The sequence below is a fragment of the Anabrus simplex genome, chromosome 1, assembly GCF_040414725.1.
Source record: "Anabrus simplex isolate iqAnaSimp1 chromosome 1, ASM4041472v1, whole genome shotgun sequence".
NCBI lineage: Eukaryota > Metazoa > Arthropoda > Insecta > Orthoptera > Tettigoniidae > Anabrus > Anabrus simplex.
Genome location: NC_090265.1, coordinates 884,960,134 through 884,985,273, shown reverse-complemented (window position 1 = coordinate 884,985,273; position 25,140 = coordinate 884,960,134). Strand labels below are relative to the sequence as shown.

The window sequence follows — 25,140 nt, the reverse complement described above, 5'->3', positions numbered from 1 at the left end:
AATGGCATGTTCGGATCACAATCTAAAATCCAAATTCCGAGGCTTCTTATAGAAAATAGATTTATGAGATCTGCTAGTTTACCTCTGTGAATAGTCAAAAGAGTAACTTTCTCTTGTTTATTATCAGTTTCTATTCATTTCATAGGGGGGTCTAATCCCCCAGAAACCGCCCCCTTCCCCTGGGTACACCCCTGCTGTGAAAATAAAAATCCACAGGCTGTTTCCAGTCATCTGTCCGGGTCAGGAATGGAATGAATAAACCCCCCATCTAGCGACGAGGATAGGAAATGTGCCGGCTGCCGAAGCCTGTCGCACTCCTCTGGCTACACCCCTGCTGTCCTGTTTCCTAAACTTCCTTTTAATAATACCAAAGTCTCTATCACAAGGTATAAAAGAATGTCCCTTGATTGAAAAATAGTGATGAATTGTCTTGAACTTTCCAGTCTTAACTAAAGCCAAAAAGAATCTCACAACGGTATTATTTTTAGTTTGCCATCCCGAACTATCAGAGAACACATGGAGATGCTTATTCCTAACAGCCTGTTCATGTAATCAAGCGAGAACGAGCAAACTTCGTTTGGCTTGCCATTTAGTCATTTGAGAAACACTACATCTCCAGGACTTGTAGGGTTTCTTAAATCACTCAGATTCCTTGACCACCAGACCTCTGTGAATAACAAGCCGATAAGTGGAGTTTCTCCATGTTCTTTTGCATCTTGTCTCATAGAGCCGGAGTTCAGTAATAACTCAACTTTCGTCAAAAGTGGGCAAGACCGGGGGGGGGGGGCTTCTCAAATAACCAATTCCATTTTTCCTTTTACTACTTGCTTTATATCCCACTGACACAGACAGGTTTTATGGCAACGATGGAAGAGGAAAAGACTTGGAAGGAAGCATCCGTGCCCTGAATTAAGGTACAACCACCATTTGCGTGGTATGACAGTGAGAAACCACGGATTTATCTTCAGGGCTACCGACAGTGGTATTCAAATCCACCATCTACCGAGTTCAAGCCCATAGCTACGTGACACAAACAGCATAACCAACTCACTCAGTAGCAATTTTCTTATATGTTTATTACGAATATGACGATTGTTTGGGCACCCTTTAGTCAATCTATAATTTCCAGTTTCTACAGCTGCAATTGACATCTTCGTCATATTGATAGCCGTTCCTGTCTGCATTTTTTTCCCTTTAGATCGACCCAGTTCACCTCCAGCATGTGTCTGCACAGAAGTTCAGAAGAAAAGTAAATATTATTACAGTGATAACCGGATAATGAGCGCCTGCTTACTATACTGTCCCGCATAACACACATTCTTGTACAGTTCTTGCACATCTTGCCTTTAAAATTTACTCCGTATACAGTCCTCGACTCCCGCCCGTTACTCTTCATTCTTGATTTATTTTTCATTTTCACAAATACCTGAAAGAAATTTTATTACTTATTCTCGCAAGGATCATTTAATCTGTAAAGTATTCCACTCTTACTTGCTTGATTTGCAAAGTATAGGTCCGTTACGTGCGTTCGTTAATCCTATACAATTGTAAAGAACAATACCGTGATCACTGTATTGTTACCCCTCCTCTCTCACACTCTTTCCCTCTTTCCTTAATCCGTTCACCCTCCAGAGTTGGTTTTTCCTCGGACTCAGCGAGGGATCCTACCACTACCGCCCCAAGGGGAGTGTCCTGGAGCATGAGACTTTGAGTCGGGAGATACAAGTAGTCCGGAGGTCCGGCTCCATGGCTAAATAGTTAACGTGCTGGACTTTGGCCACAGGGGTCCCGGGTTCGATTCCCGGTAGGGTCGGGAATTTTAATTGGTTAATTTCGCTGGCACGAGGGCTGGGTGTATGTGTCGTCTAAATCATCATTTCAGCTCCATCACGACGCGCAGGTCGCCTACGGGAGTCAGATCAAAAGACCTGCACCTGGGGAGCCGAACTTCCGGCACTAAAAGCCACACGCCATTTCATTTCACTGGTCAGGAGGACCAGTACCTCCCCAGGCGACCTCACATGCTATGTTGAACAGGGGTCTTGTGGGGGGTATGGAAAAATCGGAAGGGATAGACAAGGAAGAAAGAAAGGAAGCGGCCTTAAGTTAGGTACCATCCCGGCATTTACCTGGAGGAGAGGTGGAAAATAATGGATAACCACTTTCAGGATGGCTGAAGTGGGAATAGAACCCCTCTATAGTCACTTGATCTCTCGAGGCTCAGTGGACCCCGCTCCATCCCGCGTACCACTTTTCAAATTTCGTAGCAGAGCCGAGAATCGAACCAAGGCCTGCGGGGGTCACAGTTAATCACATTAACCACTACACCACAGAGACAGGCCTCTCTCACACTCGCACACCTTAGTTCTGGACTACCTTGTTTGTCAGTTTCATGTTGTCGTTGGCGTATTGAAGTTCTGTGTTATTAAAATGATAATTAAATAGAAAAACCTTTCTTTGTCACATAAGTGAAAAAAGAAGCATTATGGAGACACTGCTTTTAATCAGAAACAACTCGCTGATACATTTGGCATACCATCGTCTACATAAAAAACAATATAAAAATCGTGATTTAATCACTACATCGGCGTCGTCGAGAGTATGTGGAAAAGATGGATTCACCAGACCTGGAACCCGACAATACTTTGCATACCTATTATACTGTATGTACAGTTGGTTGTCTTCCGCTTAATATGCCGTTAACACGCGAAACCATGAAAGGTGCCTTTGCCCACAGAAATTAAACTGATACTTATTTTTGGTGTAAGCTGAATAAACATAAAGGCCATATGCTTCTCTGGAAGTGGAAACCTCGTTTCTAAATTTGTTGACCTTCTACAAGTTATTTTTGTTTACGTCGCACCGACACAGATAGGTATTACAGCGACAATCGGACAGGAAAGGCCTAGGAATGAGAAGGAAGCGGCCGTGGCCTTAATTAAAGTACAGCATTTGCCTGGTTTGAAAATGGGAAACCACGGAAAACCACCTTCAGGGCTACCGACAGTGGGGTTCGAACCCACTATCACCCGGATGCAAACTCACAGCCGCGCACTCATAACCACACGGCCAATTCGCCCGATTTTCGATTTCTCGGCGGGGAACAAAATCCATGTCCTTCCGGGTAAACCGAGCACACCGTTATTGCCTCAGCTCGCCAGCCTTTGGCTAAGATTCAGCAGTAGGTGATTTAGTCGTAAGACCACCATATACGTTTTATTATTATTATTATTATTATTATTATTATTATTATTATTATTATTATTATTATTATTATTATTATTATTATTATTATCATCATCATATGTACCCGTTCTTCGCACGGGAACTGGTGATCGATTTCACGATTCCTTCATGAATTTATGCAAAGTTGCATGCCTGTATTCAAACGTTTAATACGGCATGTTACACTGATATTCTTCTACGTAAGCACGTGGCAAAAACGTGAAGTACGATAAAGCTGAACTAAGTGGAGACGGAATGGGGACGATCACAGAGTTTATTGAACGATATAGTTCCTGGTCCGAAGTTGTCATTAATTCTCCCTGCTTCTCGGTTACATATTGTTGTTAACCTGAAACCGACAGTGGTGCTGAGGCTCAAGACTCATGAAAACCAATTGTTGACAATAACCTCTCCTATAACTGTTCTATCGAAAAGGTAAATAGAAATCTACCTTAATTGTAATCAATTTCTAAAACATTTTTCTCATGCGGATCATTTCGGTAGGAGGATTAATAAGGGAGATATCATTAACGGACTGTTGTACAGACTGTCATGTCATTTCAACACATGTGAGTTTTATTTACGTCCCTAAGGTTCGGATTTCACATGAAACTCGAGGTCGCGCGGCTATGATCACATTATCAACTGTCACGTAAAACTACAAGCTCGATTTCAACCCGAAAATGGGCCATGACTGCTCCAGTGATCTCAGTCTACAGAAAACATTTTAATTATTATTATTGTTATTATTATATCATTATGCACTACTTAGTAGCTCGATTGAACCAGCTTAGCTGAAGTGTTGGCCTTCTTCTCCTCCCAAAATCTCTTCATCCTCTCGCTGAGCTTCTTCCTTCGTTCTTCTGTCCAGGTTATAGTGGCTCTAGTGTTGGGTTTGTCTTCAAACTGGTGATTGTCGATTTTGATTCTGAATTTACATCTGCCCTCTACAATGTCTTCCGATATATTGATTTCCTGAAGATCCGTTTCAACTTCACGAAGCCAGCCGTTCTTGGTTGTGGATGAAAGGGCCAGGTTAAGAATTCTTTCAGTTAGTCTGTTGCTGTTCATTCTGATGTGTCCATAAAATTTCAACCATCTTTTCCGAAAAGTGTGAGATATTTCTTCAGAATGACAATATTGCTATTTGGTTAACGTCGCACTGACACAGGTAGGTCTTATGGCGACGATGGGACAGGAAAGGTCCAGGAATGGGAAGGAAGCGGCCGTGGCATTAATTAAGGTACAGTCCCAGCATTTGCCTGGTGTGAAAATGGGAAACCACAGAAAACCATCTTTAGGGCTCCCGACAGTGGGGTTTGAACCCACTATCTCCCGGATGCGAGCTCACAGCTGCGCGCCCCTAACCGGACGACCAACTCGCCCGGTAGAATGACACTATATTTCTTGGGTTGATTTCTTTCGTCCATATTCACTCTATACAAACTGGGCCAGAAATGTTTCTTAATAGTGTCCTTTCCTGTTCTCAATGGCTTTGGTTAGAAACTCGCCACCAATGATTAAAGTTTCTGAAGCATATAACGCTTCAGTTTTGATTATTGTATTATAGTGTCTAAGTTTTACTTTCCGATATATTGATTTTTTATTGTACCTGTTCCAATTGATCCTGTACTGTAAGCTTTCCGTAATTTAGAAATTCTTTATTTGCCTCGCGGTTTAAACCAGAGGGCTAAGTAATTTCCCGCAAATATTATTATTATTATTATTATTATTATTATTATTATTATTATTATTATTATTATTATTATTATTATTATTATTATTATTATTATTATTATTGTTATTATTATTATTATTAAGTACACAGTTAAGTAGTCAGCCAATTGTAAACCAGTCGTTGTTAGTTAGCGACGCACAGATAACAGGACACGTCCGGTTTAAATGAGTGGTCTTTGTTAGGCTGGTAGAGGCTATCCTACAGTAATTTTGTGCGCAACACGTATTTAGCATAAAATCTTGGCATAAGGAAGAGCTTTCATCCTTTGTAAGGCTCTAGACATGTTCTTCGGTTTGTTTATCAATGGAAAAGTTCTAAAGGAATAATTTTCTGGTAAACCATATATTTCTGAATTACTTGTATGGTACGTTCAATATTATTTTATGGGTAGTTGATTTATTTGATTATTTACAAATACATCGCAATTGGTATGATCACTGATCAATGATCACTTATAGAAGTGTAAAAATAAAGTAAAGTTAAATAATAATTACCCAAGAATAACAACAACAACAACAAGAATACATAAAGCAATTCCATGGAAAGAAAATATTAAAGGAAATACTACAAGTTTAACATTCGAAATCCATCATACAAAAGTTCACACACGTCTTAATTATTTCCAGTGCTTAACACTGCGGCTTACAATACTATAGGTTGAGCGTACTACTAGCTTAACACTACAATACAGTCATATACAAATTAACACGTACCTTAAGTATTCCAAAATGTTACACTTTGAGTTACAGTAAATTGAGCGATCCAATTACTATCATCTTAGCATTGTAAATAGAGCACGCACATATACACATTCACGCATATCTTAAATAATTTAGATGTCTTAATACTATAATTTACAGTGGCTTGAGCGTTGCATTAAAATATGACACCTGCACACAGAAATTTACACACTATTTACAGAATACTGGAGTTTATTCTTAAAGTATCTTACATTTTATTATACAATTACGTAGTCAATTAAGGGAAAGGTGGGAGGTACAACTCTGGCTGCTTTAAACGTAGTAAAATTTAATTGTTTTTATATCTCAGGAACTACAGAAATGTTGCATACTTAACATACATTCATTAAAATTCATATGCTGATGTAATTTATCTGTAATGGGGCTGCTTTTTAAAATACAGTTGCATGCTTCTACCTACATGATTGACAATGGCATGTTGATTATTTACCCCTCCCTCTACAACAATGAGTCCCTAATCATCATTACACTGGGTTAAACCGCCCATTTTCATTTTCTTCGATCGCCGCAAATTTCAGTAAAGATTAGTTCTGAACCCCTCTTCATTTTACTTCCGAGTGTAACATAGTTCATTGATTCTGATTTGTTTTTTCCTGATTTACTTCAAGTCAACCATGGATGGAAGCATTTAAGTGATGCCGAAGGTGGGAGGGGAAGTTGGGAATTAGTTGCCTAAATGCGCTAACCTTATGGAAGGAAAAACTTTTGCGATGTAGAGTAGGCTACGGGCCGGATTTCCCGCACATAATTGTAGGCTACGTCCTATTTGCCTAGGACGTCGAATCTTCATATCCACCAATGAGTGTAATAATAATAATAATAATAATAATAATAATAATGTTATTGTTTTTACGTTCCGCTAACTACTTTTGATGGCTATCGGAGACGCCGAGGTGCTGGAAGTTTGTCCCGCAGGAGTTCTTTTACGTACCAATAATCTACCGACACACGACACTGACGTATTTGAGCACCTTCAAATACTACCGGACTGAGCCAGGATAAAACGTGCCAAGTTGGGGTCAGAAAGCCAGCGCCTCAACCGTCTGAGCCAATTAGCCCGGCTATTCATCCACTGAGTGTATCTCAAACGGTATTACTTTTTCCTCTTCCTGGCCTTTTCACCGAATTAAATGGCATCGGCACCTAATATGGGTTTGGCCCAGTTTTACGGCTGGATGCTACTCCTGATGTCAACCTTACATAAATGGATGTATTCTATACGGTGTGTTTCAGTGGTGGTTAGAAGCGTGTAGATGAAGAGAAGTGTATTATACGAACAAAAGCACCCAGTCCCCGAACCAGAGGAATTATTTACACGAAATGAAAATGCTCGACCGAACCAGGAATAGAACTCGGCACCCTCGAACCGAAGACCAGTAATCTGACTATTCACCCATGAAGTTGGGCGCGTGAAGTACCGAATATCTTAAAAATATCCTGCTACAAGTCCTCTTAAATATTATTTTAATTCAGTTTGGAGCTTGTATCAGGTGTGGAGAATGGACTTTTCCACAGAACATAGGAGAAAAAGATGGAGTCCTGGGAGATGGTGATTTAGCTTAAATATTCGTTATATTTAGTTTAAAATGTTACCTTTCAGTCCTTACCTCGATTACAACAATATGGACATGGATCTTCATGGAGTTCTGTGAGTCCCATGGCTCTCGTTATGCCTCTACTCCATGTACTATGGTCGTCTGGTGAGAGGTCACGTGGTTGCGCGGCAAGGGGCTTGCGCATGCGCCTACCTCAAGTCTCAAGGCCTGACAATAAACATCTATTCCGTCCACGGTGAATCTTGCGAAATAAGGTGCTGTTCTCAAGCTTCAAAGTGGTAGTGCAATATTGTGCTTTAGTTAATACATTTAGTCTACTATAATTACTGCATATGAACAAATTAACAGTGGAAATGCATCTGTTCGAGAGAGTTCGCAATGTCCGTTACGACGAATGTTTGTAGCTTAGAGTGTAGTATTTATTACTACTGCCGTACCTAAAAGCTGCCGCGACTTCTCATGAGATGCAGATAGTAGATTCGCAGACGTTCCTTCTCCCTGCGACTAGATGAGACCTAACTGATTCTCTTCTTGATCTACCTCATCTGAGTCACTTCTGGACGTATCCATACTATTGTAAACATCTCCAACCGATTTGTCACAAACAGATGAACATATTTTCACCAGAATGATTTTATTCCTTAAAGTTCCGATATAAAATTTGCTCTCACAAATGCATGATTTCTTTCTTCCTTCCTTTCTATCTTTCTTTCTTTCTTTCTTTCTTTCTTAATCCGTTTACCCTCCAGAGTTGGCTTTTCCCTAGGACAACTGGGTAGGAGTCCCAGTAGCCTACCTCGTCCAGGCGACCTCGCCTGCTATGCTGAATAGGGAAATTGTGGGGAGATAGGATGATTGGAAGGGATAGGCAAGGAAGAAGAAAGAAGGCGGCCGTGGCCATAAGTTAGGTACCATCCCGGCATTTGCCTGCGATTGCCTGGAGGAGAAGTGAGAAACCATGGAAAACCACTGCGAGGATGGCTGAGGAGAGAATTGAACCACCCCTCTACTCAGTTGACCTCTCAAGGCTGAATCGATCCCCTTCCAGCCCTCTTACCACTTGCCAAATTTCGTGGCAGATCTTGAAATCGATCCCGGGCCTCCAGGTATGGCAGCTGATCATACTAACCACTACACCTCAGAAATCGACTCATGTGTGAATTACTGGTTCATAAATCTACAATTGGTTCTTAACGTTGCCCCAGACTACAAGATACGGCACTGAGAGATGTCCGTGTTCGTTTTTCCGCCACTGTTTGGATTATACATCTGCAGTGGCGGGCAGTGGCACAGTTCCAATTGGAAAGTTGTTATGGCACCGCCTATTACCATTTCTTGATGGATACAGCACTTTTGCACCTGTCTCTTGGCACAGACCAGAGCTTCCACCAAAGTCCATGGCTGTGACAATACGGAAGCTAGATGGTGACGAGTAGTGGCTAGACTCCGGATTTTCAGGCAGTGATAGGTTAGAATGCAAATTAATTCGGTTATTAAGAAGTGTCTTGCATAGTGTAGCGAGAGTAACATAAATTCTAGGGGTTCTGATATGCCGCACCCCTGATGTTAGTGCAACACTCATAGCACAGTCGTTGTGCAGGCTAGAGTATACTACCACTCACTTCAGTAAGTTTGTAGCCTACCCTATCACTGGCTAAAACTCCGGAGCACAACTAGTGTGTCTGAATATTCTGAAACGTGTTACTCATAGTGTCAGCCATGCTGCAATAGCACTTTCTCATCCAGAGAGGAAAGCAATGGCAAACTACCTCACTCCTCATCACGTCTAGTAGGCCTCATTTTGGTATCGTTTTCGGCTTTTGCGATTTCCCTACAACCGCATAAACTCTGATGGTGCTATTTGAGAAAACAACTAACCTCTGAGCTGATGATCTAGCGTACAGACATGGTCCATTCAAACCCAACAAAATCAGTACCTAAATGCAAATTTTATGATGAATTAGATGAACAGTTTTTCTGCGTTTTACTATGTTTGCTTTTACTTACTTGTGTCAGGAACTGTTTTCACAAATGAGCAATACCAAGTCAAAATACAGATCACGTTCGGCTGATAAATATCTGTTAGCGTAGTTGAAAACAGTCTTAACTGAAATAAACCCAGATTTTCTGAAGTACTAAAAACTGGAAAAGAAATATAATTTAAAGTATATAAATCTAATATAAAGTACATATACAGCGTAATAAGTATTTGTCGGTTTGAGCTTCCATCTACCGGTTCGTTTCGAACAACATGATATTTTCTGGGGTTCATATCAAGTGGTTCGATGCGCTAACGCCTCCATGACTCAGCATATCTTCAGCCTTCAGTGTCTCTGTTTATCTTCCAATATAATATTAGCTAGCCTCCTGAATGCTCAACACAAATCACTCCATTTCCCACCTCTGCAATGTCAGCCAATCAATGTCCATCAACGACCTCCGAGGTGCAGTCAATCTTACTCCTCTGTACCCAAGATAATGGATTCGATCAGCTGAGGTCAACTCCGTGTCTTTGCTGTTCCAGTATGTGAAAGAACTCCTATGAGACAAAAGTCTGACACCCGGCCTTCCTTAAAAATGAAATAAAGAATAAATCTCATTGTAAATGTCGATCAAGTAAAAATGACTCTGGTTGTGTTTCAGATATGAACATGGATCATCACATGCATGACCCTCCGACATCGGGGATGGGCCCACTCACGCCCACCTCCACTTTGGAACCGCGGCGTCGTGTCAGCATTGCGTCTGACCCGGTATCAGAGGGTCGTTTGCACGGGTACACCAATGAGGGCTTCGAGCCTCGCCGGCGCATCAGTGTGGCATCAGACCAGGTATCTGATGGGCGTCGTAAGAGCATCCTGCACAACCCAGACACTGTCAGTATGGGGAGCCATCACGGTAAGTGAAGCATCGGTATGCCATGCCCATTATATCTCTGATACGGTTGATTCAAGTTGCATTGGCTACCTGAATTAGCCCTCATCAAAAAATGCTGTGTTTTATTACTACGTACGGAGAGACGATACCTTTGCTGGCAAGACCTAGCGTTTACAGTGCACTATGTCTTCTGGTGTAGGCTAGAACAAATTTGTTACTTTCATTGACCTGTCTCAGTCTCATCCTTTGCTTTAAAAACATGAAAGTGACCTAGGTATAAGTGATGGTAGTAACGCCATTCCTTGTGCAGCTAGTCGCTGTTATGTCTGTCTGTCTGTTAGGTCATCAGCCCTGAGGCTGGTTGGATCCTCAAATAGCACCACCAAAGGTTATGCGGTTATAAGGAAACCCCAAAAACCAATGGCAGCACCAAAATGAGACGTACTAGGCAAGATGAGGAGTGAGGTAGTTTGCCATTGCTTTCCTCACTGGGTCAGAAAGTACTATTGCAGCACGACTGACCCTATGAGCAGCACCTTTCATAACACTCAGATGCACTAGTCGTGCTCTGAATGTCATTACTCAGCACTACCCATACCCCAGCAACTTCCATATTGTCACAACCATGGATGTTGACTGGGACTTCGGTGGAAGCTACACTTTACTCTGGCCTGTGCCAAGAGATGGATCCAAAGTACTGCATCCATCAAGAAATGACAGCAGGCAGTCTCTGTTATGAATGGTATGAAAATGTTTCTCATAGGGTCGGTTGATGCGGCGCATTTCAGTGGGCTTGGCAGACTCTGTTGTAATAGCAACTTCTGACTCAATGAGGAAAGCGAGGGGAAACTATCGCACTCCTCATTTTCCTAGTATGCCTCTTAAGTGACGTATGGGCCACCTAACGTCTGATGGCTGAGTTGTCGAGGTCCAAACCAGCCTCTGGGCTGAGCACTCAAAAACATACAGAGGGAGACGTGCAAGAAAATCCATTGATTTTCTAAATTCTCTGTAACTCGGACACTATTTGAGTCAGAATCATGAAACATTGCACACTCCATCAGAATACGTTGTTTTTAGCTACACACATTAATCAATTAATTTATATGATACGTTTTTGAATTTTTTTCTAATTTGAATTTTGATCTTTTAATGTACCTTTTGCTGAAAAATGGTGAAGTCCTGTACCTGGTAATTTTGTAGTGATTTCTAATAGGTGATATTCTAATGCCTGCAGGAGTTTTTATTTACATGCTTATTTCATGTTACAAGAAGAAGCAGGAGAAATCATGAGAAAAATACTAGGTACAAAACTCACCGACGGACAATAGCAACTTAGAGCCAGACAGAGAATCAAACAATATACAAATATTCACAGTGACATTATAAAACGCAGGCTAAAATTCTATGAACATATTAAAAGTATGCATCCAGACAGACTTACAAAACAAATAGCCAAATTCCCGTTCTATGGAAACAGGAGTAAATCTAAGACAGACACAATGAAAATAATTGGCGAAATAAAAATCGATTAGAAAGAGGCAGGAATTACACCAGAAGATGTCCAATCATCATCATCATATTCTAAAGTCTAAGCCTTGTCACTGCAGCCACTGAGCCAGTCATTTCAACTCAGCGTAGGTCTTGCACTTCATCCTCAGAAGCAGGTTCTTGAAGTACGACACTGTGGGTCGTCCTCTTCCTCTTTTTCCAGCAATTTTACCTTCAATGATATTACAGTACAAAGGAACTGTCCAACACAGGGTGATTTTCATATCCAAATTTCACAAATGGCAAGTTGACCAAGAGGAAAGCTCAAAAGCGAACTGGAACACCCAGTCTGAAGACAGAATAGAAGCCCACAGAAAAGAATGAAAGAAATATGGGCGCAGAGGAAGGCAAATGTACACCTCTAAATAATTTACATAGTCTTAATGCGCTAATTTTCATGCACACACATATATATATAGTAATGAGACGAAGAAGCATATATAGACACAGCCATCTCTCAAATAACACCGAAATTAAACAAATAACAATATCAATGTCAACGAAATAAGAATGTATCAGATTTGAACATAGCTGATTTATAGCAGTAATAATAATAATAATAATAATAATAATAATAATAATAATAATAATAATAATAATAATAATAATAACAATAATACCTCCAGATTTATTGCATATTTCCAGTAAACAGAACAGAAAGACCAGTACAATGAATTTATATCACTAGTTCCAGAAGAAACATTAAAGGTGGTTTTGGAGGTTAGTTAAGATACAGAATAGAAATTAGCTGAAAAAGAGGGACATCCTGGAGGCTCGAAATAAGCCCCTAACTACAGACCCATCATTTCAGACGGTAGTCTCTCCCCTGTAAATTTAGCGATGGATTCGATTGGAGGCTCCTATCAAGTCCTTAATTCTCACATCACCCCTCCGGTAGAAAGACTATTAATATCGTTTGTTACCGAGCGAGTTGGCAGCATGTTGAGAGCGGGGTAGCTGTAAGCTTTCGTTTCAGAGATGGTGGTTTCGGACTCCACCATCACCAGCCCTGAAGAAATTAACCCTTTTCGCACCAGCCAAATGATGGGGTTATTCCTTAATAAAGGCCACGGCGGCTTCATTCCTAGTCCTAGGCCTTTCCTATCCCATCGCCACCGAACACCTATACGAGTTGGTGTGACGTTGAACCACTAACAATGTATATATAAATATTATTTATGTATTTCATACCACCAACAGTATTTCTGCAATTACAGATGGCTTAGTTCACATTACTTATTAAAAATAACAAATGTTAGGAAGAACTTAATATCTAAAAATAAAAATACACGGCATTATTAAGAAGTAAAGCAGCAATCGGAATTTACAGCACATTAATACTTTTTCACCCGGGCTGAGTGCCTCAGACGGTTGAGGCGCTGGCCTTTGGACCCCAACTTGGTAGGTTCGATCCTGGCTCAGTCCGGTGGTATTTGAAGGTGCTCTAGTACGTCAAACTCGTGTCTGTAGATTTACTGACACGTAAAAGAACTCCTGCGGGACTAAATTCCGGAACCTCGGCGTCTCCGAAAACCGTAAAAATAATAAGTGGGACGTAAAGCAAATACCGTTATTATTATTATTATTATTATTATTATTATTATTATTATTATTATTATTATTATTATTATTATTATTATTATTATTATTATTATTATTATTATTATTATTATTATGATTATTATTTCAAGTTCGAAGTGGATGTATGACCTAAAAGTCTTAACATCTAAAAATAAGTAAAAAATAAAAGTAGAAATACAGAAACATCAAAATAATTAAAAATTAGTATCTACAAAACAAATAAGTCTAGTCTTAGACTGACACCAGTTAAGTACAAATAGACGCTGGTAATGACAATTTGTTTGCGGTTTTCCTTACATTTTATTTATCTACATTTAAATTAAATAAATTTAAATAAAATAATAAAAAGAAACACAAAAGAAATTTAAACCGTTTTCAGGAGAACATCATGAGCAGAATAACGTTCCTTATCGCAATGGGACGACACGTTCTTGATTCTGGATGTAAGATGGTAAAGTGAATCGGTGTACAGTACTGCATTTATCATGGATTTCATATTCTCTGACCTGGATCTATCGAACGTTTCTCGTTGTTAAAGCACCGCCCTGGCTTGGTACATCACAACCTTGACTTCTTACTATAACTGACCCCATTCCCCAGTTGCTCTCCTAGATATTAAACCCACCTACTTGGACCTTAACCACCCACCAGGCTCGCGATAAAGACTGCTCAGTCCTCCTGGAAAAGAACAGCTGGTCAATTCTAGTACCAGGAACAGCATTACACTTACAGAGATCGTGTCAGTATAATTACTGACACGTCAAAGAGCTCCCTTTTAAGAGCAAACGTCTAGCACTCTGGAGTCTTCTAATATCTATGGTAACCGAAGGAACCTTTAAAAACATATTATTATTATTATTATTATTATTATTATTATTATTATTATTATTATTATTATTATTAAAGAGCATAAATTCTGGTTCTTGGTCTTATGTTTGTATGACTATCAGAATACAGGCATGGTACCACTCTCCTCTTGGAAGAGGTTATAGGCAGGCTACTGTTGACGAAGATGGAACGATTTTCTTATAAGGGCACAAAAAATAAGTTTATTATCACGGTTCTCAGCCAGTAAAGATGTATAATAATAGTTATTTGTGTCTGCTAGCCCCTCGGTTAATATTTTGAAAGAGTTCAGATTTCCCGAAATTTCGCCATGAAAAGTGTTATTTATGAGTTTGTAGCCCCCCGCCCATTTAACATCTATTTCTTCCAAAGGATAAAACGGGCGTAATTTTGCTTTAAGAATGAGACAAAAATATCATTGTGGAAGGCATTACAGGAGTATGTAAGGAAAAGATATTTAATCACCCAAAAGGATTACTTTACACGTGGTTGTGCATTGACGTTTAAAAAGGTAAGGTAATGGTGTATTCTGCCCGAGGCAGGTCCGCACCTCCACAGAGGTGTGCCTGAGCAGGAGTTTACGTACGGTAGTGTGGCCAGTTCCTTTCCGCTCCTCCATTCCCTTACTCCCCACCAACAGCACGTGGCAACCCATCCAAATCTTGACCACGCCCAATGTTGCTTAACTTCGGAGATCTCACGGGATCCGGTGTTTCAACACGGATACGGCCGTTGGCAAGGTTTAAAAGTATTTCATGAAATAACTGTTGGATCCTATTATATAAACGGATGTGAGAAATTAAAAATGACACAAATGACAAGCACCTGTAGCAAAAGACGCTCATGTTGTGAGGTACACTCTAATCTGACCTTACGAACCATGATCAGGACAGGCGTACTTTGATACCCTGTGTAGTCTTTTTCTCTGTCATTTTTCCACACTCTGGTGTTGTCGCGGTTACGATCTGCGTCACACATGTGCAACTGGCCCAGTTTAACGTCTGGATACTCTTATAGATAAGCTATCAACCTAATGTTGAATGACATATTCACCAAAAGTTAATGTGTTTCTGTAATGGTTAGTAGTGTTGTATGTGAACTAAGAAGTGTGTATTGAGACGAACACAAACATCCAGTCTCCGGGCAAGAGGAATAGAACACGGGACCGTATGAACTGAAGGCTTCATCGAACGCATTGATCGCGTTGACACTTTGTAATGCTACTCTAAAACAGCGCAGTTGGTTAGACGTTCGAACTCTATATTCAGTATATTGGGATCAAGTTAGACTCGTGTTACTAGGATTTAAAAGTACTTGATTATGTTGATGCCCTAGAGTCCTACACAGTGGATCTCCACACGTTATAGAACCATCCATTTTCAGGGCAAAACTCAGGTACTTAAATGTCTCTTTAAATTCGATAGCAGTGGAAGAACATTATTATCACATATCATGCTTAGTAGTAGCAGGAGGAGGAGGCAGACATTGTAATATTATATTATTATAATAAAAATAATTAGTAAATGAATAAAATATTCTAATTTAAGGTTTGCATTATTTATTAAGTTAAAATCAAGTAAGGAAAAGAAGTGTGCCATTGATTAAATGAACGTCTGTGAATGGTTTGTCCATATAACCGGCTTTATATCTTCCATTTTGTCACATAAACGACGAAATTGAATAAATAAATAAATAAATAAATAAATAAATAAATAAATAAATAAATAAATAAATAAAAACAATAAATACAGAAAAGTCACAGATACGATCAGGAAACGGAGATAACAATTTTATTGTCGCTTATATAGAATGGATAGGACTTAAAATCTCAAATGAAAAAACTAAATTTATGACCGATATCAAAATTGCTCCCCCTGAACTTACCATTGATATGAATAAAATTGCAAGAGTAAAGGTATTTAAGTACTTAAGTAAATGGATCACTAAAAATGGAAATGAAAAGAAATCAGTAACTTCAAGAATTCATAAAATGGGAATTGCTTTTCAATACACAAAGAATGATTACAACAAAAAGAGCTTGTCCTGGAACAGTAAAATTCGTCATGACTTAACAGTGATCAAACATGAAACTCTTTATGCTTCAGAAACACTCAATTTACATCATAAACATTTAAAGGAACAATTAGAGATTAAAGAACGGAAAATCAGGAGAATAATCTTAGAGCCAAGAATTAAAAATGGAATACATCGCTCCAAACCCAAATCGGATATATATTTAAAAATATCTAAACTTACTGATACAATGAGACTGGACGAATTCAATTTATAAGCCATACAAGTGTAATCAGGAAAATTGTTCACACAAGGGGATTTGAGGAAGACTATAAGACACCAACACGATGTACCTGGTCTGAGGAACAAAAATTACAACAATCGATGAAAATGAAGAACTACTGGGCAAGGAGGAAAGCTCAACAAATATTGATTACGCGTGGTCCCAAGTGAGCCATTCGCGCAGCAGCAGCAGCAGCAGAAGAAGAAGAAGAATGGATAATAACAGGCTCACAAAATTTTAAACTTAGCCTTATCAATGAATAATCACAATAATTGGCTAAAAGAAATCAGGGATGAGCTAAATGAAATTGGCATTAATTAAGACACCATTCAAGATAGTATAAAACTCAGAACCTCAATTCACAAATTCAAATTATCTGTAAAGCCCATCCGACTAAGTACAGGATGGACTAAACAACGCAAAAAGTAACACAGCGAGAGGATGAAGAGATATTGGGAAGATAAGGAGAAAAAAAGTTCAAACACGCTCCTTAGTTGGGCATAACGAATCAAAAAACTAGGCTTTAATAACATAATTCGTCTTCTGTGTTCAAGGTTGCGATAATGAATCCCATCGCAGTCGGTTCCTTAAAACAACAGACCATTATAGTAGGCCTACACGTTCATCAAGAAAACTATGTTCTTTTTAATCCTACGGGAGAAAAATGATCCCAGATCGTTTTCATGCAATGATGATGTGAGAAGTCTGAAGAATTATCACCTGTAAGTCCATACTTGTTTCATACATGTTAAATGAAGTTGTTCTCCAGATGTATACCAATGCACGTATACTTGTGTTTGATGCTTCATATAAGATGCAAGGAATTCGTAGTCAATTGTTTTACAAGTTGCTTTACGTCGCATGGACAGACTGCCTGCAGTCTCCCGAATACTGGATACTGACCGCACTTAAGCGACTGCAGCTATCGAGCTCTATGGTCAACTTATAGTTTATTTGAGGCTATGCTAGAGAAGGAAGCTATATCATTCTATGACTCTTCTGGAGTTGAAATGGAGTAAACGATGGAAAAGCGTCAAATTTAAACTGGCCTCTTTTCACTGTATTTTGCCTTTCAAACGAGATTAAAATATTCGCTAAGGAATCTGGAATTAAACCATGTCCAGCCGGCTTGCGATCAGCTATACTACCCTTAATCCTAAAATATGTATGAGAATATCAAGTATACCGGGCGAATTAATGATAAAATTCGGTCATCAGAAGTCCGTAATCTGTGTACGTATGGTCGCTGTGAGTCCAGACCAAAAGCGAGCCTTTGTGAGGCCCCTGTTTGTGCATGCATTAAAATTGCGGCAAATGATGACACTGTAGGCTGTAGTTAAAGGCTCCCACGCGGCGGGCGGCGGAGAAAAGCTCAACGACGCGGCGCAATGGGAAGAGTAGTGTCTCTCCATGAGTGGTGACGTGAAGTGTTCTGACAGCTTTGCCGCCCGACATGGATACCTTGGCGGTGCCGCAACTTCTTCGTAAGTGAGATCTTAATACAGTCCACGCACTGTCCGAGGATACCAGAATATTAATAGCCCTTTGCACCAAATGGCATGTCGTGTGACTTCAGCCAGCAAAGACGTACATCGTTTCGTTATTTTTGTAAGGCGAGCAGATATTACATGTATCGATTGTTCGTTAGCCCTTCATTTTTAATTAGTTATTCTTATATCTTGTAAGAAGTGGGGGATGTCGTACGTGATCAGTAATCCCATGTTTGAGCGAAGTATGTCTGATAACCTGTGCGGATGTAGTCTCTATATGTGTGCTCCCGCAGTTAATCGGGATTAATTGAAAATCAAATGGTTTTGGTCTGCTCTGTATCATCCTGGAAATACCCTGGCATTCGTTTCAGGTAAAAATTCCCGTCCAACTAGCTACAGTCATAAAGCCTTCATAAGAGCGGGGGACGTTTAAAATCATTCCTTGAGAGTAATTTTATTTTGGATGTTACATCTACTAGATATGAAGAAACTTCGTGATAAAAAACTGTGCACAAAATTGTAGTAACTATTGTTTTTGTAGGAGCTATTAGTCTATTTATGTGCGTGGGTGTGGTCAGTCCTCAGCCCAAAGGCTGGTTGGATCCTCAACAGCTCCACCATTATTTGTCAAAGATGGACAAGGCATCATTGAAGAGGCGTACTAGGAAAATGAGAATTGAGGTCGTTTCCCGTTGCTTTCCTCGTTGAGCCAGAAGTTGCTATCCATATCAGTCTGCCAAGCCCACTGAAATGCATGCACCAACCGACCCTATGAGCAATCAGTCTATAGGTAGGTTTAATGCAGCTTTCCACGCCACCCTATCCTGTCTTGAACTTTTCATCGCTACGTAACTACCCTAATCTGTGTCATGTTCATGCCTTGATTTTCCCCTTACACAATAACGAACTGAACAAGTCCTGAAAGTCTCAAGGTGTGTCCTGTCAGTCAATCACTTCTCCTGGTCAAATTTTGCCAATTCGTCCTCTGCTCTCCAATTTTATTTAATCTCTCTTCATTGTTATCCGATCTACATTCCTTACAACCATTATTCTTTGGTAATACCACATTTCTTAGTCTTCCATTGTATTTCTTTTTGCGACATTTATTGTCTATATTTCACTCTTATATAATGACACGTTTCCCACACACGTCTTCAGAAACACATTTCTAACGCGCATGTCTGTGTCTGAAGTAAGCACTTCCTTTCTCTTCACGAAGATCTATCTTCGTTGGATTTTTCAATATTCTTTATCGTTACTTTTAACATTACTGTTTATTTTGTTCCACGAAAAGTAATATTCGCCTACTTTTTAATACTTGCTTTCCTATTCGCTAAAATTACATATTAACTCTGTTCATTGTTCAGATGTGCTAGGCTGAGTGGCTCCGACGGTTAAGGCGTTTGCCTGCTGATCCCGATTTGGCAGGTCCGATCCTGACTCAGTCCGATATTTGAAGGTGCTCAAATACGTCAGCTCCGTGTCGGTAGATTTAGTGACACATAAAAGAACTCCTGTGAGACTAAATTCCGGCACCTCGGCGTCTCTGAAAACCCTAAAAGTAGTTAGTGGGACGTAAAGCAATAATAATAATAATTATTATTATTATTATTATTATTATTATTATTATTATTATTATTATTATTATTATTATTGTGCTATTATATTCAGATGTATCGCTGTTATTAGTCATATGTGGACTTCTCTCCATGCCTCACGACACACGTCTCCTCCTGGGCATCCTTTTAGTAATTTTGATTATCGACCAGTTCCAAAGGTTCTTCCTTTTAGATATCGATTAGGGTAGTTAAATATGAACTCTAAAGTCTGGGGAGTGGTCATCTATATGGTAAAGAAAAATGGATCTGAATACGTCTATCAACCATCAGAACCATCATGAGACATATCTCGTCCTGACCATCCTTATAGTAATTTCAGTTATCAAACACGAATTTGTTAGGACACTTGGGTTACTGCAATGTAAACGTTTCCGGCCAGTTTATGACATATTTGTGAAAAGGTATTGCAGTTCAGCTTTTGTCTGTTTCTTAGAAAATGTTTTTGCAGTATTTTGTTCTGCTAGGTAATGCATTAATAATATTTAATACTGTATTATTATAAACTATAGCCCTAACATACTGTTTGGTAAAATAGGGCTACCTTACTTGGAGGATAAATAATAATAATAATAATAATAATAATAATAATAATAATAATAATAATAATAATAATAATAGTAACGAATTTCTAAAGCTCTTCCTCTTAAATATCGACTAGAGTAGTTCAACACGTTAAAGCGCTCTACAGTGTAGTGAGTGCTCATCGATATTGTAAGGAAATGTAGTTGAATATCTCCGGCAAATGTCGCAAAAATGTTTTTCTACAAGTTGCTTTTACGTCGCACCGACACAGATAGGTCTTATGGCGACGATGGGATAGGAAAGGGCTAGGAGTGGGAAGGAAGCAGTCGTGGCCTTAATTAAAGCACAGCCCCAGCATTTGTCTGGTGTGAAAATGGGGAAACCACGAAAAAATATCTTCAGGGCTGCCGACAGTGGAGTTCGAACCCACTGTCTCCCGAATGCAAGCGCGACCCTATTAGCACGGCCACTTGCTCGGTATCGCAAGAATGCTTCTCCCGTAATCTTTTCATTGCAACTTCAGAAAACTTGATAACCTGCAAGGCAGTGTGTTGAGATGATGCATGGCCGGACTACACTATAAGGCTGTGACATTGGAGATTCGACAACGTCGCTTGGAATCAAGCATGTGACTTCTGTGTTCGTAATTTGTAAACAAGTCTAACGTGGTGTATCATTATATTTTGTGTTCTGCGTGAATTAACTTATTGGCATTGTTTTAAATTCAGAGTATACTGAAGATATTTTATGTGCTATAGTTTTAAAAATTAAACTACACGATATTTGGTATCCTGGAATGACATTAATTTATGGCAAAGGTGAACCTTCTCATGTTGCAGTATGTATAATAGTGACAATCCACATCGTTTTTAAAGCCTTTCTGTGTTTTTTTTTCAAATTTCATTAGTTTAAAAGAGCAGCATGATTGTGTTATTTTATTTTACGTTGCACAAGTATGACAACCACAACTAAAGGTAGGCTTAATTTCAGAAAGGCATTGCTGTTTTACAACTTTTTGACACTGAGAAGAATATAAGAGTGCAGTGTTCGCTAGGATTAAGGTCTGCAAAATATACAGAAATATCTTTAAGCAAGGACACGTTTAAATTAGATTCCATTTCATTGAATATAACTGACGAAACAGATATACGCAGTGAATTTTCCTGTGTGCTAGATAAAGTAAATGAAATAGAAATGAAATGAAATGAAATGGCGTATGGCTTTTAGTGCCGGGAGTGTCCGAGGACAAGTTCGGCTCCTCAGGTGCAAGTCTTTTTATTTGACTCCCGTAGGCGACCTGCGCGTCGTGATGAGGATGAAATCATGATGAAGACTACACATACAGCCAGCCCCCGTGCCAGCGAAGTTAACCAATTAAGGTTAAAATTCCCCACCCTGCCGGGAATCGAACCCGGGACCCCTGTGGCCAAAGGGTAGTACGCTAACCATTTAGCCATGGAGCCGGACAAATGAAATATAAGTAGACTTCGATAACATGTTTCCTGTCATCTACGTTTCAGGTTAAGTAGCTTTTAAGCTAGCCAGTAAACTTAATTGCAGATACTCAAACATATCAAATGAAACGGTGGCAAATGACATGTTTAATAGCTTAAACAGAGGTGGGTTATCGGTTCCATCAGAATTGCTCTTAAATGTGTGTACAGGTGGATATAAGATCATGCCGTTTTTAATCTCTGAGGAATGTGAAGTAGCATTCTTTCGGAGTAAGAATCAGAAGCGTGTATTGATTAGGCTTACAAGGCAAAGTGTAATTGATACAAGAGAGTGCTACTCACATTGTGAAAAACCTCTATATGAACTTCTCTATCCACCTTTGCCCTATTTTGCAACAAATATTTTAATCATCAACTACACAAAACATGTTAATGATGCTGATGCTATGGTTAAAAGTCCTGGCAAGGAAAGAAAACTGATGACCCTGGAATGATTATGTTGTAAGTTGATTCCCAATGTTAAAAATGTATTTTGATGGACATAGGATTGTACTGTTTTTTCTAGTTGTAGCCCTATGCTTGTTTATTCTCATATTTACATTGATGTATTTATTTTAATTTTCACCTTATTTTATATGTATCCAATGGAACATCACTGAAGGTTAACTTCCCATATGTTACACGTAAGACTCCAAGGAGTAGCAGTACAGTGTTGCCAAGTTTCAGTTTCACGGCCTTAGTGTAGTCTAGCCATGGATGATGTCATTAAATCAAAGACTGGGAAGGAAACGTTCGCGGTCTGTATGTAAAGTAAGTAAAGCTATATCAATACAAGACATGAAATTCCCTGGAGGAGTAGAAAGTTAAGGCTCTCCCATCATCTGTAATTCTTCAGTAAGTGAGATAGAGAGAGATTATCCGTATACCCCAATAATACTCTCGTGCATCGAACACATGACCTTTCGGGTGAAAACGATGTACCTCTACATTTTCACTTGGCATACCTTTATGTATGTATATAGTATTTTAGAATACTCCTGACCGAGCTCGATAGCTGCAGTCGCTTAAGTGCGGCCAGTATTCGGGTGATAGTAGGTTCGAACCCCACTGTCGGCAGCCCTGAAGATGGTTTTCCGTGGTTTCCAATTTTCACACCAGGCAAATGTTGGGGCTGTATCTTCATTAAGGCCACGGCCACTTCCTTCCCATTCCTAGCCCTTTCCTCTCCAATCGTCCCCATAAGACCTATCTGTGTCGGTGCGACCGAAATCAACTTGCAAAAAAAAAAAAATATACTCCTGGACTTAGAAATGAAAACCATGATAAAATATCTTCTTTAGAATCACCGAGAATTAGATTTGAGTCACTTTCCATGTTACAGCTGAAGTTGAGAACAGTCTGTTACACATACTCAGACTTGTGTTACATCTGGGACAGAGTCGAGAATCAACACTATAACAATTGAGCGACAAGCTATTATATTTAGGAAGGCGCTAGCGAATAAGATTCGCTGTTTGTTCAGCTTGAGATGAAGCGTGTACAATGAGCTGCTTAGTACATTTGGTTTGAATCGATCCAATACTATGAGAAGTAGGGGGAATAGAGTTTCCCTTACAGATCCATCATCAAGATATGACATACGAATCACACTACACACTATATTTAAATTTTAAAAGTATTCTTTCTCGGTCATAGAATTAGCCCACGCGATTCCATTGCTCCCAGCTGGTTTCAGTGCATTGAAACTACTCCTACTTCTGAAGAAAGAAAGAATTATTAGCTTATAGCTCCAATGACCAACCCAGTATATGAACATCAGGAACTTACACCGATTAACAGCTGTCTATCCTCACAATTTCATTGTTATAACATTTCTTTTTCTTTCTTTCTTTCTTTCTTTCTTTCTTTCTTTCTTTCTTTCTTTCTTTCTTAACCCTCCATGGTTGGTTTTTCCTCAGACTCAGCGAGGTATCCCACATCCACCGCCTCAAGGGCAGTGTCCTGGAGGGTCATACAGTGGGTTGTGGGATACAACTGAGGAGGAGGACCAGTACCTCATCCAGATTGCCTCACCTACTATGCTGAACAGGGGCCTTGTACGGGGATGGGAAGATTGGAAGGAATGGACAAGGAAGAGGGAAGGAAGCGGCCGTGGCCTTAAGTTAGGTACCATCCCGGCAGTTGCCTGATGGAGAAGTGGGAAAACACGGAAAATCACTTCGAGGATGGCTGAGGTGGGAACAGAACCCACCTCACATCAGTTGACCTCCCGAGGCTGAGTGGACCCCGTTCCAGCCCTCGTACCACTGTTCAAATTTCGTGGCAGAGCCAGGAATCGAATCCGGGCCTCCGGGGGTGGCAGCTAATCACGCTAACCACTACACCACAGAGGAGGACTATATATTTCTTTACAAACTGTTTTACGTCGCACCGACACAGATAGGTCTTATAACGACGATGGGATAGGGCCGATAGGGAATGGCCAGGAGTTAGAAGGAAGCGACCGTGACCTTAACTAAGGTACAGCCCCAACATTTGCTTGGTGTAAAAATGGGAAACCACGGAATAACGAATTCAGAGTTGCCGACAGTGGGGTTCGAACCCACGCAAGCTCACAGCTGCGCGCCCCTAACCGCACGACCTACTCCCTCGGTGCCCAGTTTCATCCTTTTCATGTTATTACTTTCATTTGATCGCACCTTCAGTATGTGCACTTGTTCTTTTATATTATAAATTCATCAGAGTAGGGCGCTGAAACATCTTCAGTAAAACATTTGACCACAGGAATACAATCAACAAGACGTAACTGTGTTATTCTGATGAAGCCGACATATTGGGAGACTGCAGCACAAAGAATTCAAATGTAAAAATAAAACAGTATACAGTCGAACCTGCCCTAACGGACACCTTTATTCAGCGGACACCTCTCTATACGGATATTTTTTCATGGAACCGATTTTATCTTACATAAAACACGTATTAAGTAAGCCTCATTCAAACGGACACCTCTAATTCCGGACAGCGGACATCACCACTTGTCTTAAGCGGACACTTTACGCGTTCCAGGTCACTCTCTTTATAAAGGGTTATGTCAATCTTTCTCTTAAAATTATTCTGCAGACATGCGTGAATTCCTTTTGAATGTACCTAGCATACGTTGCATCATTCTATTGGAAACTCAGATCGTCGCTGATAAGTTCGAGCGAAGAAACTCTGAGTGGCACCAATGTTACAAGAAAAAGCGCGAGAAATCTCAAGTAATCTGAAATTTGTGGTTAATTTGTGTGTCATGCTGGGTCGTTAATCCCTTTTCGATAATATCTAGCAAAGAAAAATGTGCTAAATATACACATCGAGCTGAATTATTATTTCCAGAAGCTGCAATGATTGTGAAGGTTGAAAAATCACTTCTAATATCTCCCACGCAAATATTTAGTTCGAAATTATTTCGAATAATCAAACTAAAGATGTATGTTTATATTTAAGGTGCATGTCCTTCGCGGTTAAAATGTTCGATTAATTTTCACAACCTTGTTTTAGTGGACACCTCTCGTAACGGATGTTTTTCCACGGAACCTATGATGTTCGCAGAAGGGAGGTTCGACTATATTTCCGTGCTTAGTT

At 39.8% G+C, this 25,140-nt stretch overlaps 1 protein-coding gene across 3 annotated transcripts in view; it reads left to right on the top strand.

The window, feature by feature from the left end:
* Positions 1-25,140, top strand: part of Nha1 (Na[+]/H[+] hydrogen antiporter 1) — a 450,871-nt gene that overhangs the window by 290,393 nt on the left and 135,338 nt on the right. For 2 of the 3 annotated variants that reach the window (XM_067148046.2, XM_067148052.2), the window contains exon 2: positions 9,924-10,178. In XM_067148046.2, coding sequence (XP_067004147.2) covers positions 9,924-10,178 — 255 coding nt within the window. Of the gene's footprint in view, positions 1-9,923; positions 10,179-17,845; positions 17,916-25,140 lie in introns of those variants that run through there. The other variant, XM_067148058.2, reaches the window with a different exon arrangement.